The following is a 24632-nucleotide window of genomic DNA, read 5'->3' as shown; positions in this document are numbered from 1 at the left end:
AATAGTGGTCGAATTCCAATAGTGGTTACTAACTATGTTTGTTTTTGAAATGCTCTGAGGGACTCTCAACTACTATTGATATAATTATTGCAATAGTGGTCGTTATTTCAATATTGGTTGCAACACTGCTAATCATAAATTTATTGTTGAAACTTGTAGATTTTCTAAATGATTTATTTTACATTATATTGTATCTATTTTTGCATGTATCAATTGTATTATTTTTCTTTTAGCATGACATATTGTATTATATAAGGATAAGAACCCAGTGAGTTATTTAGAACTTGTTTCTGATCCTTTTGATTGATATCAATACTATGTTCAAAACAAAGTTAAAAATTTACCTTCTTCCATATCCAACATATATTTCAAGGTTCCAGGTTTTTCTGGTTTTATGTGTTCTACTTCTTTTGCTCCTATCATTTAATTATAATCGTTATCAAAATCCAATATTCAAAGTACAACAGCCTAACTACCACAAATTGAAAAACGAATCTGAACGATACTCGATATATACAAAATAAAATGTAAATTGGGTTTTCCTGTTATAGCACATCTTCATGCACACAATCAGATCTTTTTTTAAGCATAACGCACTTGTTTTACAGGATGTAGCAGAAATGAATAGAAATTCAGTTTTTGACTCGCATTTGTATGCTACATGTACAGGTTTCTCCTTTTTAATTATTTTCATTCAATTAGTTTAAGGTTCATAAACCCTCTGTTCACTCATATGAAATTTTTCTTCAACTCTTTTGATTTTCCAAAGGAAATGTATATGCCGAATGAAATACAAAAAATAATAGCATGGCTTGCGAGGCAAAATTTGACAAAAAGGCACTTAAACTTGACAGATTTATAAAGAAATAATAGAAATTTGTGTAATTAAGAGTTATCTCTCTTACCAGAGTATCAATGTACCTTAATTAGAGGAATGCGTAAATTTGCAAAATGACCCTACCTTTGTAAACTTTGAGTTCACATGCCTTCCATGTGACTGTCTTTGGATGTATTTGAAAGATACCTAAGAATGTTTGGTTCAACAAAATTTTAGAAATGCAATTCCTAAAATGTTTGCCTCTTTCGGAAAAATCATTTAACAGTTTCTCCATACTCTTCTCATCAGCAAAAGAAAAAACGAAACAGACACATCCATTGATGATTTGAACCTTTGTTGCATTATATCTTTGCTGGACTGAGGATATTAATTCAAACATTTCCACTCCACATTTTATTAAAGTTGTTGAAGTTGTAAAGATTATAACAGAAAACAAATAAAAGCTGAAGAGTGAAGACCAAACATTTGAACATCAGTCGAAACCGGTCAACAAAATAAATTAACTGCTGCATTCTCACAAAGCTTTGGTGATCTGTTTTATATCTTTTAAGTGATATTTTATAATCCAGATGTCTATGTCATTATTCGTGTAATTATTTCAATAGTGGTCGTATTTCAATAGTGGTTACTAACTATGTTTGCTATTGAAATGCACTTCAACCACTATTAATATAATTATTTCAATAGTGGTCGAATTCCAATAGTGGTTACTAACTATGTTTGTTTTTGAAATGCACTGAGGGACTCTCAACTACTATTGATACAATTATTGCAATAGTGGTCGTTATTTCAATATTGGTTGCAACACTGCTAATCATAAATTTATTGTTGAAACTTGTAGATTCTCTAAATGATTTATTTTACATTATATTGTATCTATTTTTGCATGTATCAATTGTATTATTTTTCTTTTAGCATGACATATTGTATTATATAAGGATAAGAACCCAGTGAGTTATTTAGAACTTGTTTCTGATCCTTTTGATTGATATCAATACTATGTTCAAAACAAAGTTAAAAATTTACCTTCTATTGTGTTATTACCCAGCCCTGATTCAGCTGTAGCTTCTAACATTGGTAGTGCCTCTAGGTCGTCTAACTCGATATCTATTTGAGAAAATTTCAAGTTATTTCGACTTTTATCTGTCTTCTTGCCATTTGATCTTTTTGTAAAGATTATAACAGAAAACAAATAAAAGCTGAAGAGTGAAGACCAAACATTTGAACATCAGTCGAAACCGGTCAGCAAAATAAATTAACTGCTGCATTCTCACAAAGCTTTGGTGATCTGTTTTATATCTTTTAAGTGATATTTTATAATCCAGATGTCTATGTCATTATTCGTGTAATTATTTCAATAGTGGTCGTATTTCAATAGTGGTTACTAACTATGTTTGCTATTGAAATGCACTTCAACCACTATTAATATAATTATTTCAATAGTGGTCGAATTCCAATAGTGGTTACTAACTATGTTTGTTTTTGAAATGCACTGAGGGACTCTCAACTACTATTGATATAATTATTGCAATAGTGGTCGTTATTTCAATATTGGTTGCAACACTGCTAATCATAAATTTATTGTTGAAACTTGTAGATTCTCTAAATGATTTATTTTACATTATATTGTATCTATTTTTGCATGTATCAATTGTATTTTTTTTTCTTTTAGCATGACATATTGTATTATATAAGGATAAGAACCCAGTGAGTTATTTAGAACTTGTTTCTGATCCTTTTGATTGATATCAATACTATGTTCAAAACAAAGTTAAAAATTTACCTTCTTCCATATACAACATATATTTCAAGGTTCCAGGTTTTTCTGGTTCTATGTCTTCTTCTTCTTTTGCTCCTATCATTTAATTATAATCGTTATCAAAATCCAATATTCAAAGTACAACAGCCTAACTACCACAAATTGAAAAACGAATCTGAACGATACTCGATATATACAAAATAAAATGTAAATTGGGTTTTCCTGTTATAGCACATCTTCATGCACACAATCAGATCTTTTAAGCATAACGCACTTGTTTTACAGGATGTAGCAGAAATGAATAGAAATTCAGTTTTTGACTCGCATTTGTATGCTACATGTACAGGTTTCTCCTTTTTAATTACTTTCATTCAATTAGTTTAAGGTTCATAAACCCTCTGTTCACTCATATGAAAATTTTCTTCAACTCTTTTGATTTTCCAAAGGAAATGTATATGCTGAATGAAATACAAACAATAATAGCATGGCTTGCGAGGCAAATTTTGACAAAAAGGCACTTAAACTTGGCAGATTTATAAAGAAATAATAGAAATTTGTGTAATTATGATTTATCTCTCTTACCAGAGTATCAATGTACTTTAATTAGAGGAATGCGTAATTTTGCAAAATGACCCTACCTTTGTAAACTTTGAGTTCACATGCCTTCCATGTGACTGTCTTTGGATGTATTTGAAAGATACCTAAGAATGTTTGGTTCAACAAAATTTTAGAAATGCAATTCCTAAAATGTTTGCCTCTTTCGGAAAAATCATTTAACAGTTTCTCCATACTCTTCTCATCAGCAAAAGAAAAAACGAAACAGACACATCCATTGATGATTTGAACCTTTGTTGCATTATATCTTTGCTGGACTGAGGATATTAATTCAAACATTTCCACTCCACATTTTATTAAAGTTGTTGAAGTTGTAAAGATTATAACAGAAAACAAATAAAAGCTGAAGAGTGAAGACCAAACATTTGAACATCAGTCGAAACCGGTCAACAAAATAAATTAACTGCTGCATTCTCACAAAGCTTTGGTGATCTGTTTTATATCTTTTAAGTGATATTTTATAATCCAGATGTCTATGTCATTATTCGTGTAATTATTTCAATAGTGGTCGTATTTCAATAGTGGTTACTAACTATGTTTGCTATTGAAATGCACTTCAACCACTATTAATATAATTATTTCAATAGTGGTCGAATTCCAATAGTGGTTACTAACTATGTTTGTTTTTGAAATGCACTGAGGGACTCTCAACTACAATTGATACAATTATTGCAATAGTGGTCGTTATTTCAATATTGGTTGCAACACTGCTAATCATAAATTTATTGTTGAAACTTGTAGATTCTCTAAATGATTTATTTTACATTATATTGTATCTATTTTTGCATGTATCAATTGTATTATTTTTCTTTTAGCATGACATATTGTATTATATAAGGATAAGAACCCAATGAGTTATTTAGAACTTGTTTCTGATCCTTTTGATTGATATCAATACTATGTTCAAAACAAAGTAAAAAATTTACCTTCTATTGTGTTATTACCCAGCCCTGGTTCAGCTGTCTCATCTAACATTGGTTGTGCCTCTAGGTCGTCTAACTCGATATCTATTTGAGAAAATTTCAAGTTATTTCGACTTTTATCTGTCTTCTTGCCATTTGATCTTTTTGTAAAGATTATAACAGAAAACAAATAAAAGCTGAAGAGTGAAGACCAAACATTTGAACATCAGTCGAAACCGGTCAACAAAATAAATTAACTGCTGCATTCTCACAAAGCTTTGGTGATCTGTTTTATATCTTTTAAGTGATATTTTATAATCCAGATGTCTATGTCATTATTCGTGTAATTATTTCAATAGTGGTCGTATTTCAATAGTGGTTACTAACTATGTTTGCTATTGAAATGCGCTCTTAACCACTATTGATATAATTATTTCAATAGTGGTCGAATTTCAATAGTGGTTACTAACTATGTTTGTTTTTGAAATGCACTGAGGGACTCTCAACTACTATTGATATAATTATTGCAATAGTGGTCGTTATTTCAATATTGGTTGCAACACTGCTAATCATAAATTTATTGTTGAAACTTGTAGATTCTCTAAATGATTTATTTTACATTATATTGTATCTATTTTTGCATGTATCAATTGTATTATTTTTCTTTTAGCATGACATATTGTATTATATAAGGATAAGAACCCAGTGAGTTATTTAGAACTTGTTTCTGATCCTTTTGATTGATATCAATACTATGTTCAAAACAAAGTTAAAAATTTACCTTCTTCCATATACAACATATATTTCAAGGTTCCAGGTTTTTCTGGTTCTATGTCTTCTTCTTCTTTTGCTCCTATCATTTAATTATAATCGTTATCAAAATCCAATATTCAAAGTACAACAGCCTAACTACCACAAATTGAAAAACGAATCTGAACGATACTCGATATATACAAAATAAAATGTAAATTGGGTTTTCCTGTTATAGCACATCTTCATGCACACAATCAGATCTTTTAAGCATAACGCACTTGTTTTACAGGATGTAGCAGAAATGAATAGAAATTCAGTTTTTGACTCGCATTTGTATGCTACATGTACAGGTTTCTCCTTTTTAATTACTTTCATTCAATTAGTTTAAGGTTCATAAACCCTCTGTTCACTCATATGAAAATTTTCTTCAACTCTTTTGATTTTCCAAAGGAAATGTATATGCTGAATGAAATACAAACAATAATAGCATGGCTTGCGAGGCAAATTTTGACAAAAAGGCACTTAAACTTGGCAGATTTATAAAGAAATAATAGAAATTTGTGTAATTATGATTTATCTCTCTTACCAGAGTATCAATGTACTTTAATTAGAGGAATGCGTAATTTTGCAAAATGACCCTACCTTTGTAAACTTTGAGTTCACATGCCTTCCATGTGACTGTCTTTGGATGTATTTGAAAGATACCTAAGAATGTTTGGTTCAACAAAATTTTAGAAATGCAATTCCTAAAATGTTTGCCTCTTTCGGAAAAATCATTTAACAGTTTCTCCATACTCTTCTCATCAGCAAAAGAAAAAACGAAACAGACACATCCATTGATGATTTGAACCTTTGTTGCATTATATCTTTGCTGGACTGAGGATATTAATTCAAACATTTCCACTCCACATTTTATTAAAGTTGTTGAAGTTGTAAAGATTATAACAGAAAACAAATAAAAGCTGAAGAGTGAAGACCAAACATTTGAACATCAGTCGAAACCGGTCAACAAAATAAATTAACTGCTGCATTCTCACAAAGCTTTGGTGATCTGTTTTATATCTTTTAAGTGATATTTTATAATCCAGATGTCTATGTCATTATTCGTGTAATTATTTCAATAGTGGTCGTATTTCAATAGTGGTTACTAACTATGTTTGCTATTAAAATGCACTTCAACCACTATTAATATAATTATTTCAATAGTGGTCGAATTCCAATAGTGGTTACTAACTATGTTTGTTTTTGAAATGCACTGAGGGACTCTCAACTACAATTGATACAATTATTGCAATAGTGGTCGTTATTTCAATATTGGTTGCAACACTGCTAATCATAAATTTATTGTTGAAACTTGTAGATTCTCTAAATGATTTATTTTACATTATATTGTATCTATTTTTGCATGTATCAATTGTATTATTTTTCTTTTAGCATGACATATTGTATTATATAAGGATAAGAACCCAATGAGTTATTTAGAACTTGTTTCTGATCCTTTTGATTGATATCAATACTATGTTCAAAACAAAGTTAAAAATTTACCTTCTATTGTGTTATTACCCAGCCCTGGTTCAGCTGTATCATCTAACATTGGTTGTGCCTCTAGGTCGTCTAACTCGATATCTATTTGAGAAAATTTCAAGTTATTTCGACTTTTATCTGTCTTCTTGCCATTTGATCTTTTTGTAAAGATTATAACAGAAAACAAATAAAAGCTGAAGAGTGAAGACCAAACATTTGAACATCAGTCGAAACCGGTCAGCAAAATAAATTAACTGCTGCATTCTCACAAAGCTTTGGTGATCTGTTTTATATCTTTTAAGTGATATTTTATAATCCAGATGTCTATGTCATTATTCGTGTAATTATTTCAATAGTGGTCGTATTTCAATAGTGGTTACTAACTATGTTTGCTATTGAAATGCACTTCAACCACTATTAATATAATTATTTCAATAGTGGTCGAATTCCAATAGTGGTTACTAACTATGTTTGTTTTTGAAATGCACTGAGGGACTCTCAACTACTATTGATATAATTATTGCAATAGTGGTCGTTATTTCAATATTGGTTGCAACAATGCTAATCATAAATTTATTGTTGAAACTTGTAGATTCTCTAAATGATTTATTTTACATTATATTGTATCTATTTTTGCATGTATCAATTGTATTATTTTTCTTTTAGCATGACATATTGTATTATATAAGGATAAGAACCCAATGTGTTATTTAGAACTTGTTTCTGATCCTTTTGATTGATATCAATACTATGTTCAAAACAAAGTTAAAAATTTACCTTCTTCCATATCCAACATATATTTCAAGGTTCCAGGTTTTTCTGGTTTTATGTGTTCTACTTCTTTTGCTCCTATCATTTAATTATAATTGTTATCAAATCCAATATTCAAAGTACAACAGCCTAACTACCACAAATTGAAAAACGAATCTGAACGATACTCGATATATACAAAATAAAGTGTAAATTGGGTTTTCCTGTTATAGCACATCTTCATGCACACAATCAGATCTTTTAAGCATAACGCACTTGTTTTACAGGATGTAGCAGAAATGAATAGAAATTCAGTTTTTGACTCGCATTTGTATGCTACATGTACAGGTTTCTCCTTTTTAATTACTTTCATTCAATTAGTTTAAGGTTCATAAACCCTCTGTTCACTCATATGAAATTTTTCTTCAACTCTTTTGATTTTCCAAAGGAAATGTATATGCTGAATGAAATACAAACAATAATAGCATGGCTTGTGAGGCAAAATTTGACAAAAAGGCACTTAAACTTGGCAGATTTATAAAGAAATAATAGAAATTTGTGTAATTAAGAGTTATCTCTCTTACCAGAGTATCAATGTACCTTAATTAGAGGAATGCGTAAATTTGCAAAATGACCATACCTTTGTAAACTTTGAGTTCACATGCCTTCCATGTGACTGTCTTTGGATGTATTTGAAAGATACCTAAGAATGTTTGGTTCAACAAAATTTTAGAAATGCAATTCCTAAAATGTTTGCCTCTTTCGGAAAAATCATTTAACAGTTTCTCCATACTCTTCTCATCAGCAAAAGAAAAAACGAAACAGACACATCCATTGATGATTTGAACCTTTGTTGCATTATATCTTTGCTGGACTGAGGATATTAATTCAAACATTTCCACTCCACATTTTATTAAAGTTGTTTGAATGTTTGGATCTTGATCTATTGTTCTGATAAACTCAATAAGAAGATCCGTTTCTTTTGCATCTTCTAGGTCATTAATCATGCCTTTGACATGCTGTTTGATTTTATCCTTAGTCCATGTTTCGGCAGGATTTACCAGACTCTTTGTGAGAAAATTCATTGAGCATTTCAGCATTACTCTTTTGTTCTTTTCCGTTGTATCTACATCTATCTTAGCCATCGCCTGGTGGTTACTGTCTGAAATAAATAGCAATAACTTAAAAAGTCTAAAGAAATTCTGTCAGGGGTTCTTTTCTCTCTCTTTTTTTCCCTTAAATTAAAGCTGCAACTTTTATAAAAATTTTATAAAATTTTCCTTGTTATTGAAATGTTCATAATTATGTTGCATTGCATTAAAATAAATGATCAAATTAATAGTAAGTGCATATTTGAAAATCACAATATGAAAAATTTCCACATTTTTAAAGCTTTGAGCACATGTACATGATGTGTTAAGAAAACAATATTGATTATTGTTTGTTTTCATACTGCTACATGTAATTTTAATAACAGCTTTTGAATAAATACCTAGCTGATGCAAAACATGGAAATTTGACTCCACAAAGTTGGTATATAATTGATTGGAAAGAATCACAGTATAAATCTTAAAGGTGCATAGACAAAAATTTGAAGTTAATATTTTCTGTATAACATTACGACTTACATATTTTAATAACATTTCACATGAAAATATATTCAAAAACTTATTTTATCGAAAAATTATTAAAACTTCCAATTTTTGGACACATGCAATTGTGTACATTTCAAGGGTATGTTCAATTCCCTAAACTCTGTACAGAGTACTAAGCGCGGAATGTTAGTGTATATCTTGTGCTACTTGTGCTACCATCATCTTGTAATTCATTTTCACCTCTTGGTTGCGGTAGGTTTTGATTAACTGGATTGGCTTCTGGGGCTGCAATGATAAGTAAAATAAAAACATCAAGAATTCTGGAAACTGATGCTCACTAGTACGATCTCCATTCTTATGCAACAGACAGACAGACAATGGAAAATAGTATATACTGCTCTAGATCTCCTTTGAAAAAGGGGTATAAATTAAATTCTTAACACTTAAAATATATCCTAGTGTAAAAAAAAAAAATTAAAGGTTCCTTTGCATTATTTATCATTATCTTTTCAATAGAAAAGAATAATTTTGAACTTTAAAAAAAAATATCATTATCAATGTCTTTTAGCTCTATTGTTTGAAACAGACCTGAAATAAAGGGTATATATTATTATTCTAAGTTAAAGAAATTAGAATGAAAAATTTGTCTGAACACAAAAAGAAAAGAACAATGTTTGATCAACCCTTTGAAGTTATTAAACATAAAATAATGCAATAGCTGAATAAAAAGTATTTTCTTCTATTTGAAAAATCTATCTTAAAGTAAATATTACAAGACCGCTCTTTAGATCTAATACCTGATGCTCTGTCAATATCAGCTAACACTGATAATTTATAATTGTATGTTTGAAAAATTCAAATCAAATGAAGAATTTTTTTCAACAAACCTCGTCTTCTTCTTGGGCGGCGCATAAAGTAAATTAGTAACAGTACAGTAGCCGTACCCCCAATTATGAGAATCACGACAACTATTACTATGACGACCGAGTTCCTGAAAGATTGAAACACAAGGTTAAATCTTTAGGCGAAAGATACTTAGTGTATAGCAAATAAGTAATTCAGAGGATCATTGATTTTAAAAGTTTAAAGCAATGAAAACATTTCTCTGACTATTTTATTTTTTTTTTAACTATTATCAAGAATGTTATTCTAATATACAGCTCTCATTCACGGTTATCTTTTATACTTATCAACCTGCCCTGTCAATCTAATACTGAGTATGAATCAAATGATTTTCATTAAAAGTTTAGAAATGTTCAAATGCAATAGGACAATCTCATCTCTCTTCCTCTACCTACATTTGTATCTTTTAACATGTTCAAAGGGGCATATTAGACACAGTTTCAGCTAAAATTTCAAAATTTATTTTTCCATTTTTACAAATATTTAACAAGGGTCTTTCTAATATTCCATCAAAAATGTGAACGCCAGTTGTCCAGTTACAAGACAGATTTAGAGCTCCAAACAAGCCTAGTGTCATGTTTTTGTTTACACAGGTTAATATACTAATATATGTTTGTTCAAAGTAGATATTTCAAATAAAAGTTAATTTTAAATACGAATCGACAGTTACTATTGATTTGCTGAACTTCATTTTGATATTAATATGACATTTTCTAAAACAAAAAAAAAAAAACCCCGAGCCTTGTTTACATTTTGAGGAACTTAAAGTTTTGTATCTTGTTTGTTAATCAACAAGTGATGTTCAAATTTTTACTAATCAATAGATGGTGCCTTAGGTAGAAATTGTAAACATTAACACTGGGGTTGAAAAATCAGTTGAAACTGTGTTCAGGTCCCTTTAATGCTTAGCCTTACTTCTTTTGAGTTTCTATAACTTACATGTCATCTGATTGCTCCTTTATTTCACCTTTGGTGATGGAATTGCTTGTTCTATTAAAGTAGTAGATATGTATCATCAATTTGATTTTTTTTCAAAATTATTTTAAACTTATTACTATACATCATTTGAAATATTGCATAAATAAAAGATTGATACCTTTTTGTGGCCTCTGTAGTATAAATCTGTTTTTCTGTTGGGATGCAGTGCCGATCTGCTCAAAAATATAGTTTCATTTGTGAGATTATATTTGTAAAAAATCTTTCCATAAAAAAAAAACGCCAATGACACTAGTTAATTAATTATTATCCTTTTGTCCTGCCCAAAAATGTTGATATTTCTCATATAATATTTTGCATTTAAAATATCAAAAGGTTTGTATTAAAAAAAAACTTGAAAAATGCTAATTTCTCTAGCTGCTTTTACCTTTTGAGTTAGCATATATTTATCAATAAAACTATTACTACGATATAACTGAAGATAAAATCAAAATAAAAACATACACTTATATGAAGTGGTAGAGTGGTAGGAGAATGGGCATCCTGCTGTGTCATTCCCACAAGTCATGTTGTCTACCCTCATAATGCTCTGGAGAGTGGTGCTGAACATAGCACAGGCATGTCCTAGAAAGAGTGTGAGACAACATAACAAATGAAAATTATTGTTATTTAAATATGCAAATACACATAATTAATAATATGAACAATTTGGTCACCCGAGACTGATACACATGAAAATTCAATCAGTGGTTTTGGTATATTTGTTACAATCATGTTCTGTTAATTAACAAGATGATAAAAAAAGGACTTTCTCAAGAAATTCAATCATTTTTTTTATTTCAATTGCAAGCTTATGACAATTACAAAGAACTTCAACCGGAAAATTCCGACAAGAGACAATTGACAGTTTATATGAAGATAAATTAATTAAAACACGACTGTATATACCCCTCAATAATATACAATAATCACTGTTTTGAGGTCAATATGATAATTTAGCAAACTGAAGTTTGGAATTTTTAAAAATCTTCTTAGAAAAATCGTTGCATTTTAAATGCTGTTTGAAATTTGATATTTTTTTCCAAAGACAAGCAAGGGCACCGCTAGGCGGAGCAAACCCTCGTGACAGCATCTTCACTGCTAATGGCAATATCTCATGAGAGATAAATTCTCTCGAGGGACGTTAAACATGTTAAAGATTGATAGTACAATGTATTCAGTTTAATGTCCCTCTAACAAATTTTTTGCTCATATGAAGGCCTTGTAGCAACCTCTAATGATAAAACGCCGCTTAATGATACAAATAGCATTAAGAGTTGCAATTGCAACGCTAAATGCCATAAATTATTGCATTAATAGCTGACATTATCAACCGCTAATGCTAAATCGCCGTTAAATGACAGAATTATATCATTAAGCGTCACAAATGCAGTGCAACATCGACGCTTAAAGAAACAAGCAAATATCGACATATTCGACGCTTAATGATACACACTGATGTATCATTAAGCGTTGCAGTTGCAACCCTTAATGATATAAAATTTCGAAATCGCTTGTAATATCTAAGAGAAACACACATCCACCTTTCCTGAACAATGCGATATCACTTGTGAAATTACTTATATATGCCCTTGTGCTATATAAATAGTAATTATTTAAGTTTTACTGTGTTTTCTATCTAGTCAAGGGAGCGTCTTAAACCCCGGATGTTTAAGAGATAGCTGGAAGAATGAGATACAAACAAAGGGATAAATAAAATAATATTCAAATCCTTTAAAAAACTGAAAATCTGAGAATACAGAGGCAAACAAGCAATTAAATTCCTTTTAAATTTATACAATGATTTGAATAGTCAACCTGAAATATATATATGTTTTAGATTTGATACAGCTTAACACATATCACTGTTAACGTTTCAGATATACGTATTGAGATTTTCACTATTGCTTCGTTTCTCCAAAATCCGAAAAAGAGAGACATCAATATTGACATCTTATGTTTAAAGACCCAATTTTTTTATCGTACGGTTACCTGAGGAGGGGGAGTGGTCAAAGAAACAGTGATGTTATTTACCTGGAGACCCCCAATACCCAAGATGTCAAAAATCTGTGTATATGTAGCATTACACAGGAAGTCTGTGTTCGGTAATCAGGGGTCAACATTACGTGTTTTGTGTCTGGTTTTGAGTGAAACTACGTAAAATAATTATTTTAATATGGAATTTATTTGTAAACTAAACGCTTTTATCGTAATCATGATAATGTTTTGAAGGGGGAAAAAAATAAGATTCATGTATATCGTTTTAGAAAATGTTTTCCTTACAAGAAAAATTCACCAGTAAAAACTACAAATCTTTTTTTAATCTTCAATAAAAGAAATCACTTGATTAAAAAAGTCTGACAATTGAAATAAAAAAAATACTGATCCACCTATTCGTCGTGCATGTGAACATGTATTTACCGCGATCGGAATGTTTTTTTTTTATGGCCAACAATGTTGTTAAAACTTATCCATATTTTTTATTTTTCGTGTGTTAACAAAATTTTATTTTTAGAAAGATTTCTTTTCAGAATCGATTTCTATAGTTATCTTCACATTTTCATTACGTATATAAGCTAGAGGAAATTTGACATCAAATTTCTGTGCTACATCGTGCGGATTGTAGCCGTAGTGCAAAATAAAACATCTTTTAAAAACTATGCTTTGTCGTTTATTAGTGCTGAATATTTTTCTTCTATCCCATTTCTAAAAAAAAAAATAATTTAGTTCGTCGGACTTCTAATTACGGCGGTAATTAGAGCCGGTTTCTGTGGACGCGGTCTTTTTTTCTACAGATAAACGTGGACGATATAACACTTACAAGTAACAAACAGAAACAAACAGAAATGAAGATAGAAAAAGAAATATTTTATTATGTCAATCTACTTTCAATTATTTTTTTAAATAAAATTCAAACATATTGGAGTTTTCTAATCCGCATGTATACTATGCGGGTACATGAAAGCGTTTGACGCGTGACCAGGTAATTGTTTTCAAAACATGCAAACTCAGATTATCAGGAAGCACAGGTAGCTGAGCTGTCAATCAAATCAGAAGCTATTGTTTTTTTAATGATTGACAGGCGGTAAATTATTGATCTTGAATCAGGTAGATTTTGGGGGCGTCAACATAAAATTGGGTGTTTAAGGATATATAACAAAAAATACAAGTACATGGAATACATACAATATTATATATTTTGTTGAGAAAAAGGTTCATTTACGCTTTAATAGTGAGCCGTGTTACCTGAATACATCACTGTTGCATGATTATTTTATAATCAATTTTGAATTCTATTATTTATCAAATTACAATATACATATGAGGTTGAAGAGGCTGTTTTTTTTTTTATTCTTAATGACGCATATTTCATTTATAGTATATTTTTTTCTCTTTCGTTTACATCTGACTAGTATTAAAATGAAATAGATTAAAATGAATATAGTTCTTTTTTTCGGTACAAGAGAGACCCTCTCTATTAATACTAGTATTCATTAGAAGCATTTTTTTTCACTGCAAATGGGTATTGAAAGGTCGCATGAAAGGTCCGACTATGTTTTACTTGAATTGGTTAATACTTTAATAAAGTACAAAATATTCTCGTCTCATACAACTACGGCCAGATTGGGAGAGGATCGTACATTTTGACAGTGGTTAGCGACGTTCCAAAGTTTTCACATTAGCAAATCATAGTTTCAAAGTTTTTACACTGCTTCTCTAGTTAATTATATTGAACTATAGTAAACTATGTAGTTTTCTATAGTATTTCTTGTTAGGGACATGTCCGCTATCTAGCATCAGCCGTGAGTAAAAAAAAACTGTCTAAATTTCACACTTATTAGCTCACCTGAGCCAAAGGCTCAAGTGAGCTTTTCTGATCAAAATTTGTCCGTTGTCTGTCGTTGTCGTCGTCGTTGTTGTCGTAAACTTTTCACATTTTCATCTTCTTCTCAAGAACCACTGGGTCAATTTCAACCAAACTTGCTTCAAAGTATTCTTGGGTAAAGGGGATTCATGTTTGTTCAAACAAAAGGCCACGCCTTTTTCCAAGTGGAGATAATCATGAATTAGAGAAAAATAATGGTATTTTTTTTAAAAAAATCTTCTTCTCAAGAAACACTGGGCCAGGAAAGTTGAAACTCATGTGGAATCATCCTCATGTAGTGTAGATTCAAGTTTGTTCAAATTATGACCCCCAGGGGTATGGTGGGGTCAAAATGGCCGATCAAATTTTTACAAAGGAATATATAGGAAAAATCTTTAAAAATCTTCTTCTCAAGAACCACTAGGCCAGGAAAGATGTACTTCATGTGGAATCATCCTCAGGTAGTGTAGATTCAAATTTGTTCAAATCATGACCCCCGGGGGTAGGGTGGGGCGAAAATGGCCGATCAAAGTTTTACATAGAAATATATAGGACAAATCTTTAAAACTTCTTCTCAAGAACCACTTAGCCAGAAAAGATGAAATTCATGTGGAATCATCCTTAGGTGGTGTAGATTCAAGTTTGTTCAAATCATTGACGCCGGGGGTAGGGTTGGGCCAAAATGGCCGATCAAAGTTTTACATAGGAATATATAGGGAAAAAATCTTCTTCTCAAGAACCATTGAGACAGGAAAGATGATACTCCTGTGGAATCATCCCCAGGTAGTGTCGATTCAAATTTGTTCAAATCATGACCCCCGGGAGTAGGGTGGGGCCAAATAGCAGATAAAAGTTTAACATAGGTATATATAGGGAAACCTTTTAAAATAGTCTTTTCAAGTACTTCAAAGCCATGCTTGTTGAAATTTATAGGGAATCATCCTTAATTAGGTAGTGTAGATTCTAGTTTGTTCAAATCATGATCCCCTTGGGGGTTAAAATTCAAGCCCCCTTCCCCACCCACCACCCCCAGTAAACTTTCATTTCTGATCTGATATGTGCATTTTCCTAAACAATTGCTCAGGTGAGCGATGTGGCCCCTTGGACTCTTGTATTAAGCAGAACCGACTTACAGACGAGTAGAAATGGCACATGTATACCGAAATAGACCATTCTTTACTGACAATTGCAGTGGAGACAGACTGAAATCTTTCTAGTTAGGAATAGAATTAACAACTTTTGAAGAATATAAGACATTATTGTTTCTAATTATTCCAAACATAAAGTACAATGCTTTGAAATGCTTGGACTCTTGGTATTTAAAGCATGGCATCCTTGGCATACAAGGAAAGAAAGAAACACAGACGTCTTTCTGTATGCTGTCTAATTGGCAAAAATAAGCACGAGCTAGAGTTTTTATTGCAATGACATTTAATTCATTTTCATTTTTTATCGTTATAAAAAAAAAACAAAATTTGATTGGAAATAATAACTTGAAGACCCTGGGTAGCACATGTAATATAATGATAAAAAGAAACGTAAGTTGCATATAAAGCAAGTCTGTGGTGAAATTTTCTAAGTAAAGAGGAAAAAAATAAAAAAAAAATAATTAAAAAATCCCTAATCTTCCCCAAAACATTAAAGGGGCTTGGACACAGTTTCAACTGATTTTTATAAAACCAATTTTAATGCTTACAATTTCTACCTAAGGCATCGTCTATTGATTAGCAAAAATTTGAACATCATTTGTTAATTAACAAACAAGATACAGAACTATAAGTTCTTCATAATGTAAACAAGGCTCGTGCCTTGTTTTTGTTTACATATAGAAAATATCATAATTATAACAAAATGAAGTTCAGCAAATCAATAGTAACTGTTGAATCGTATTTAAAAGTAATTCGTATTTGAAATTATCTACTTTGAACGAACATACATTAACTTGTGTAAACAAAAACATGACTCATACCTTGTTTACATAACAAAGGTTTGGAGCTCTAAATCTGTCTTGTATCTCGACAACAGACGTTCAAATTTTTTATGATCATTAGAAAGACCCTAGTTAAATATTTTTAAAAATAAAAAAATTAATTTTGAAATTTTAGCAGAAACTGTGTCTATGCCCCTTTAAAGAAATATTTAACGTAAGTAGGGTTCTTCTCTGGTGTCTGACTAGATGGAATATTCAAAGTATATTTATTTATATTTATTGATATATCATATATTTAGATGTAAGAGGTTTATAAGACTATATTTTTCTTTCCTCATCACAATTATACAATTTGAAATAGAAATGGTAATCTGCGGTTGAAAACTAGCAGGACTTTATTTTTGGCCTAATGGCGGCGCATGAAAATCCCTTTTTTCCTGCACTTAAAATTATTATAGAACAAAACTAGATGAAATTTTCAAATGTAAGTTATATATATTAATAATAAGGGACTAAAGTTTCAAAATATATCAAATAAATAAGATTTTTCACACATACTAGAACTATGTTTGCTTTTAAATGCTTCAAATCCAAGTACAGATTTGATCCAAAGATCCGTAAAAAGTGTTATCTTAGTAAACGATCAAAACTATTAGTTTTTGTATCATTTTGTATTTTTATGTGCCAACTTTACTATATGTGAAAATTGGAAGAATTTAAATATATGTATAGGAAGCATATAAAAATAACAAATAAATCCTAAAAATTTAAGAAAATTAGAGCATATATCCATTTTATCTAAATTACCCATATATACCTATATGGCAGTCTCTTTTTGTGCAAAAATAAAAAAAATAATAATCTTTTGAACTACAAGTAGGGATTGCATTATTGGAAACAGTAATTTTTAGCTCTACTGGTCAGAGACTAGAAGAGCTTATGCTATAGTGATGCGTCCGTCCGTCTATATACGTATATAGCTAGCTGTCTGTCTGTAAACAATTTTTTTTTAAAACGCTAGTCCTCCTACAGTTTTGGTCTGATTTCAGTATAAAATGGCACACAAATATACTTCACTAAGATACATAGGATATTTCATCGGTTTTTTGATTTCGATGAACAGTGTTGCCATGTTTATTAAAAATAGAATTTTCTGTGAAATTTCTTTAAAACACTACCTTTCCTACATTTTTTGTCTGATTTCAATATAACTCACACAAGTAGACTACACTAAAATACATAAAATAGTGCATCAGTTTTGATTTTGATGAACAAGGTTGCCATGATAAGTAAAAATAGAAATTTCTGTGAAATTCCATTTAAAACGCTACTCCTTCTACAGGTTTGGTCTGATGGTGATGGCTTCTTTTCTCATCCTTTGTTATAAGTACAAACCAGAAGAGCTACATTCTTGACAGAGATATCTGGTTTTAAATTAATGTTAAGGTCAGACGACACGTTCCTCAAAAATATATAATTTTTCTTAAGAGATTGTCATTGCAGAATAGGTACTTAAACAAGATTCCTCGCAAAAAATAAGAGTACCTTACCAGCCATTTGGACAAGATACCAAAGGTTCATATTTCTTATATAACCCTTATGAATAATACTCTGAACGGCCTATCTCACCATTTTTGGTGTACCTATATTTTAAAACATTTTGAAAACAATGTAGAAATCAGAAGAGAATGCCAAATATGAATATTATTTATCTTATTCCAAGAGATACAAAACATCTTATAGATCTGTATCTTATAGCATATTTTTAAGGAACGTGTCGTCTGACCTTAATTTCCAGGATATGACCTTGACCTAACCCTTGCCTCTAATATTAAACGGTCAAATTTATTCTAACTGATACCATCACAAATATTGTCCTCTTGATTCTGTGATCATTTCATTAATTTTTAAATACAAGAAATGCGAGAAGAATCCTACCTTAACCAACATAAAATATCTATTAATGTAAATAACCCCTACCCCATCCCATCCCGACGCTTACAAACAATCTTTGTCTCATTACTTCTCCTTAAATTGAACACTTCCATTAAACTACAGCGTAGTTTGATCGGCGTTTTGTTTTATTTTGATGAGAAAGTCGGTGATGTTACATTAGACGACAAAGTGAAATAAGTTTTTTTTTCACGGCTGGTGTAGAAAAACGAACATATCCTTAAAAAATACTACAGTTTACTTAAGTTAACTATAGTACCAAAGTAAACATTTAGAACTTAAATTTACTATTAATAGTGAAAACTTTGGAACTTTGTAGTAAAAACCTTGATTTACTACAATGAAAACTTTGGAATTTAATTAACAATAGTAAAAACTTTGAAACTTTGATGTAATGACGTTTTGACTCCTATTCCTAATATTTCATTACATTTCAAGGTTAAGATTGAGAAAAAGGTTCCAACATTTTTTTTGGGAGAAGGACCATTTTTCTAAAAGAATAATATACAAGAAATGAATACTAGTATATGCATTAATAGAGAGGGTCTCTCTTGTACCGAAAAAAGGACTATTCATTTAAATCTATTTCATTTTAATATTAGTCAGATGTAAACTTAGTCTTATATATCGAAAGAAAAAAATTATCTCTGTCGAGACTGTAGCTCTACTCGTTTGTACTTACTAATAATAAAGGAAGAAAAAAGTAGCAATTGGGGCATAAAACTTTATAAAAGCAATAAAAAGAATAATGGTCCTTAATTAAGTCTATTTTTTGTGGCAAGATTGCAATAAAACTATAACAGTAGTTATAGCTTTCAATAAAATTTTACAGAATTTTTAATATTAGTTACCATGGCAACATCAATCAACACACTCAAAATACGAAACTGATAATAGTGTATGCCAGTATAGTCTACTTGCATGCCAAATTATATTACAATCTGACTAAAACTGTAGGATCAGTAGCATTTTGAATGAATTTCACAGAAATTTCTATTTTAGTAACCACGGCAACACCATTGATCGAAATCAAAAAACTATATCTTTAAATGTAGTCTACATGTGAGCTAAGTTATTTAGAAATCAGACAAAAAATGTTGGATAAGTAGCATTTTATTATATTATTTCTATCTTTAGTAACAAAGGAAGAAATCAAAAACCAATGCAGAAATTAAGTATCTTAGTGTAGTCTATTTGTGTGCTAAGTTATATTGAAATCAGACCAAAACTGCAGGAGTAGTAGCATTTAAAAAATTGTTTATAGACAGACGGACAGACAGACAGGCAAATATACTACAAAATGAAGTATGCGTCATTTAGAATTTTAAAAACATAAGCTTCATCAACTTCATTCGACATGGTTTTCATAATTTGACAATTATATACATGTACTAGTTTTCAAAATTGATTCTTAAATAATCATGCCACAGTAATGCATTCAAGTAAAACTGATAGCAAATAAAGGATGATGAACCTTTTCTCAAAATAACATATTATTCAATGTATTGCATACATTTGCATTCTTTGTGTTTAATATCCTTAAACATAAATAGTCAATATTGATGTCTCTCTTTATCGAAATTTGGAGAAACGAAGCAGATTAAAAATACAATTATAGTGAAAATTATGAATTTATTTCTCGATACGTATATCTGACACGTTAACAGTGACATGTGTTAAGCTGTATCAAATCTAAAATACAAAGTCTGGAATATTTAAACATATTCTATAAATTTTAGGTTGAGTATTGAAATCATTGTATCAAATTAAAAGGAATTCTGTATTTTCAGTAATAAAAAAAGGTTCTTTTAAAAGGATTTGAATATCATTTTATTTATTCCTTTGTTTGTATCTCTTTCTTCTAGCTATCTGACTATCTGTCTCTTAAACATCCGAGGCTTAACGACGTTCCCTTGACTAGATAGAAAACACAGTAAAACATCAATAATTACTATTTATATAGCACAAGAGCATATATGAATATTTTGACAAGTGATATCGCATTGTTCAGGAAAGATAGATGTGTGTTTCTCTTAGATATAACAAGCGATTTCGAAATTTTATATCATTAAGGGTTGCAACTGCAACGCTTAATGGTACACCAGTGTGTATCATTAAGCGTCGAATATGTCGATATTTGCTTGTTGCATTAAGCGTCGGTGTTGAATTGCATTTGTGACGCTTAATGATATAATTCTGTCATTAAGCGGCGATTTAGCATTAGCGGTTGATGATGTCAGCTATTAATGCAATGATTGATGGCATTTAGCGTTGCAATTGCAACTCTTAATGCTATTTGTATCATTAAGCGGCGTTTTATCATTAGAGGTTGCTACAAGGCCTGCCGGTGGAGAGCTGCACATTCTTTTTCTATAATAGGAACTACCGGTCACGGTAGCCTAGTGGTAGAGCGTTCGCTTCGTGATCGGGAGGTCCGGGTTCGATTCTCGTTCGCGGCGCCGCGTCATACCTAAGACGTAAACAAAGGTAGTGACTGTTCCTTCGCCAAGCGCTCGGCACTAGAGGTGAAAGTCACGGGTCTTTCGGATATGACCTTAAAAACGTAGGTCCCGTGTCCCGGTAGGCGTTGGCACGATAAAGAACCCTCACTGCTCAATGGCCCTGAGTGCCGAGTATAGGTCTAAATTTGAAGCCCTTCACCGGCATTGGTGACGTCTCCATATGATTGAAAAATTCTCGAGAGGGACGTTAAACAATATACAATCAATCAATCAATATAATAGGAACTGTCTGAACTGACGACCATTGAGCAGTGAGGGATCTTTTTATGCACGCATCTACTGGGATATAGGCCCTTGGTTTACAGGGTCTCATTCGAAGGACCAGTCTTCACGTTCCACAAAGAGATTCAAACCCGCAACATAAGGATCAACTCCCTTACCTTTGACAAAATCATTAGTGAGGTGTTGTTGTTGATCCATTTTTTACAAAATGCAAAAGTTTTAAATAATTCAATTTTAAATAATACACTGTTAATATAAGATATTAAATTGTTTTTCAGCACTATTTATTATTTAAACAAAATTATTGGGGTGGAGGATGTCTATTTTTAACAAAAATCAAATTGCATTACAGCTTACAGGAATAACATGCAGCCCAAATTCCCAGACACCTGTTGGAATTTGGTAATAAAACCGCGATGTTCAACAAATTCTTAATCTTTTTATAATGCCACACAAGTATATGTAAACGCTGGGAGTGGTTAATGCAAAGGTTCTCTGTCAATCTTGCCAACAAATGATTATTGTCAATTCGTACAAAAAATGTCAGGGTTTCGAGGCAGTAAAAACACAGATATCTGAAGAAGAATTTCATTAAATGAACTTGAAAATGAATAGGCTTCATCCTTTCATACTGCCACACACGTACGTAAATGCTGAGAATGGTTAATGCAAAGGTTTCTGTCAATGCCAACAAGGTGTAACGAACACACACACTAACACACACACATACGCACATTCGCGATGCTATATCCCCTCCGCAGCTAGTTGTGCGAGGGGATAAAAAGCAATCAAAAAGAGTAAGTGTTCTCAACATACCTATTATAAAAAATGATGGCGCACATACTTCAATGGCACTATTGAGATCTTCGCTCAAAACACAATGGTATTCGAAGGATTCACAACTGCTGCTATCCACCAATGATGAACAGTTCTTTTGGCGGGCAGATATGTTATAAGATGCTTCGTCTGTGGGACAACGGGTAACAATGGAAACTGTCAGCAGGGATGCATTACAAGGTTTAGTGAATGTCTCAACTTGAGTTATCTGTCCAAATAAAAAAAAATATTAATAATATACTTGTTATTCGTATATTTTTTTAAAGATTTGTTTTTAACTGTGAAAAGTTAAAACTTCATAAATATAAAATTAAAACAGATGTAAATGAATAACTAATATAACTCCTTTAAGTTTGTATTACTTTTAATAACTGTAAAATGAGGAACAACACAGAATATTTTCCCATTCTAACACACAAGATTTTCTGTCATTTCTTTCTTCTTCTTCTTTCTTTCTCTTCCCGGTGTTACATTCTCATGATAATATTGATACCAACAGAAACAACACCAGTACCCGTAATTATCGGGTCATATTAATATAAGGAAAGTTCGGATCATACCTGCAAATACATGATAAATCAAGCGATTATACAAAAACCGTATTTCATATACAGACTTTGAGAGAAACATCTAGAGAAATGAGAATTTAACTAACTGTGCATCATCAAGTGTTTGTCGTGATTTGTAATCTTTCTGCTTTCTTGAAAAGATTAGTGAGTTGAGAAGCGCGGGTCGTATTTTTGTAAAATGGCAGCGGAGTTTTAAAAAAAAAATCAAAATTCTTCGAAAAATAATAATTTTATATATGTGGTTCATTAAAAAACCCTCATTTTTGATACTGGTCTATTCAGCCAGTTACTGTAAGTAACCGAGCAGTTAAGGGAAAATGATGAATAAGATGGTAGTATCCATTTCATTTATGAAGCACATGTATATGGAAAAAAGACATGGCCTAAAACAAAAATAAAGAATACATTTAGAAAAAAAAACAATTTACATGTACTTTCATAAACATTGACATTAAGATACCCTTTCTGCAGCATACATATTAAATACGAAAGTTACATACAACAAGATGCATCGGATATCAACTGCATGGAAATAATTTCTTCTTTAAAATGTTATATACTGCCCAATTTTGCTTAGTTTGAACGGTTACTTATACTCAAGGTTTTAAACAATTGGATAATATTAAATGAACCAATTAAATTGAAGATAAAAGGATTTAAGATTACTTAAGATGAAACGAAAAATAGAATGATCCCAAAACAAATATATACATAAGATAAATTATAAAAGTAGATTTGGTATACCATATGTACCAATATTTAATTAACCTTGAATATGTCAGACCATTTCATGAAAAAACATTTTCTTCCTGTTTGTATAACATACATTAATAAGGAGGATGTTTCATAATATCCTCTTTTTTTTATTTTCATTTTTTCATAACATAGAAAAACATAGAATGGGTAAGTTGACAATATAGGAAGTTACATGTACATGTATAATCACAAAGACAACCTGCACCCCTCCCCTGTTTCCAATTATAACATTACATGTAGATATCAGGCCCCTAGCAATATTAAGTTTGAAATGTGCAAGGTTGTAGGGGGATTGGTTTAACGTTTAAAAAGTTGAGGGGAGGGGGGGGGGAGCTGTCAAATTCCCGAAATAATTTGGAAAAAAACCCACTTCATTACATGTACCTTTCCAAATCCCCTAACTTTGCCAATGCTCGACCTTACATGGGGGGATCAAAAGGGTCAAAGGCCATCCCTATTTTTATTCTGAGTATATTGCTATCACAAATCTAGCAATATACTCAAAATAAAATAGGATAGCCTTTGACCCCCCCCCCCTCCCCCCAGTTCTGCCGCCAGGTCTGATAATAAATAAAACAGCACTCTTTTTTCACTTTTGAACAGGATATACATGCAATATCATGTTCTTTCTCTTACATACTCAATCAATCATTCATTTGAATCACAGTTTTACAATAGTATACAGCGACTACTAATTAATGTAATGGTTTGGGCAGTTGATATTTCAAACTGGCTAGTCCAGTCAGTAGAGCACCTGGCTGGGAAAGTACAATGGTTTGTGCCGTGCATATTGGGCGGCTAAATCGTTAGAGCACCTGACTATATAGTGATGCAGGGGTCCCAGGTCATACATATCCCATTTCCTGTTAATCTTAGATTTCGATCTAAACAAGCTTGTTCTAGGCCTATGTGCTGATAAAATTATTCAAAACATCGATATCTATTTTTAATTCAAACTATTTAACATCTGCTTTTAACTATCCTTAAAAATACACAATTTAAATGTAAGTAAATGAAAAATAAAACTTACCAGATTAAAAAATGTTTTTGTTGGGACAATCCTACTTTCGATTTTGATCATGTCCATAGACCTATAAAAGAGTTACCGCTCCTTCACTACGCAATCGGATTTCCGTCAAATCGCGAATTTTAATGAGAGAGAGAGAGAGAGAGAGAGAAAGAGAGAGAGTTGTATCTGATCTGGACCGGAAAAGCTAGCTGGACAATCTACATGTGATCTACAGCATTTCTAGAAAAGCTAGCTCAATAGTGAGGCAGTATATACATGTTTACAGATATTTTATTGCTCCACCCTGTTCAGTGGCGGATCCAGAGGGGGGGTTACGGGGGTTGCAACCCCCCCT

The 24632-nt window shown here is 31.3% G+C and overlaps 2 protein-coding genes across 2 annotated transcripts; both read right to left on the bottom strand.

The window, feature by feature from the left end:
* Positions 1–306: 306 nt before the first annotated feature.
* On the bottom strand, positions 307–24368 carry LOC134241776 (uncharacterized). The gene is made up of 14 exons (XM_062723798.1): positions 24299–24368; positions 22306–22503; positions 21923–22151; positions 11080–11199; positions 10736–10790; positions 10579–10629; positions 9624–9727; positions 8944–9021; positions 7782–8303; positions 7169–7240; positions 6431–6493; positions 4896–4964; positions 4157–4219; positions 307–416 (listed from the first exon to the last, which is right to left on the bottom strand). Exons 2-14 carry the CDS (start codon positions 22348–22350, stop codon positions 322–324), a joined length of 1566 nt encoding a protein of 521 aa, XP_062579782.1. The 5' UTR covers positions 22351–22503; positions 24299–24368; the 3' UTR covers positions 307–321.
* LOC134241711 (uncharacterized) lies at positions 1353–3512 on the bottom strand. Its single transcript, XM_062723735.1, has 4 exons — positions 3236–3512; positions 2622–2693; positions 1865–1945; positions 1353–1381 (listed from the first exon to the last, which is right to left on the bottom strand). Exons 1-4 carry the CDS (start codon positions 3489–3491, stop codon positions 1353–1355), a joined length of 438 nt encoding a protein of 145 aa, XP_062579719.1. The 5' UTR covers positions 3492–3512.
* Positions 24369–24632: the final 264 nt, after the last annotated feature.

Source organism: Saccostrea cucullata, unplaced genomic scaffold, assembly GCF_032062105.1.
Source record: "Saccostrea cucullata isolate Sc308-1 unplaced genomic scaffold, CSIRO_AGI_Scuc_v1 ctg5321, whole genome shotgun sequence".
Classification (NCBI taxonomy): domain Eukaryota; kingdom Metazoa; phylum Mollusca; class Bivalvia; order Ostreida; family Ostreidae; genus Saccostrea; species Saccostrea cuccullata.
This window is presented reverse-complemented; position numbering and strand designations above follow the sequence as displayed.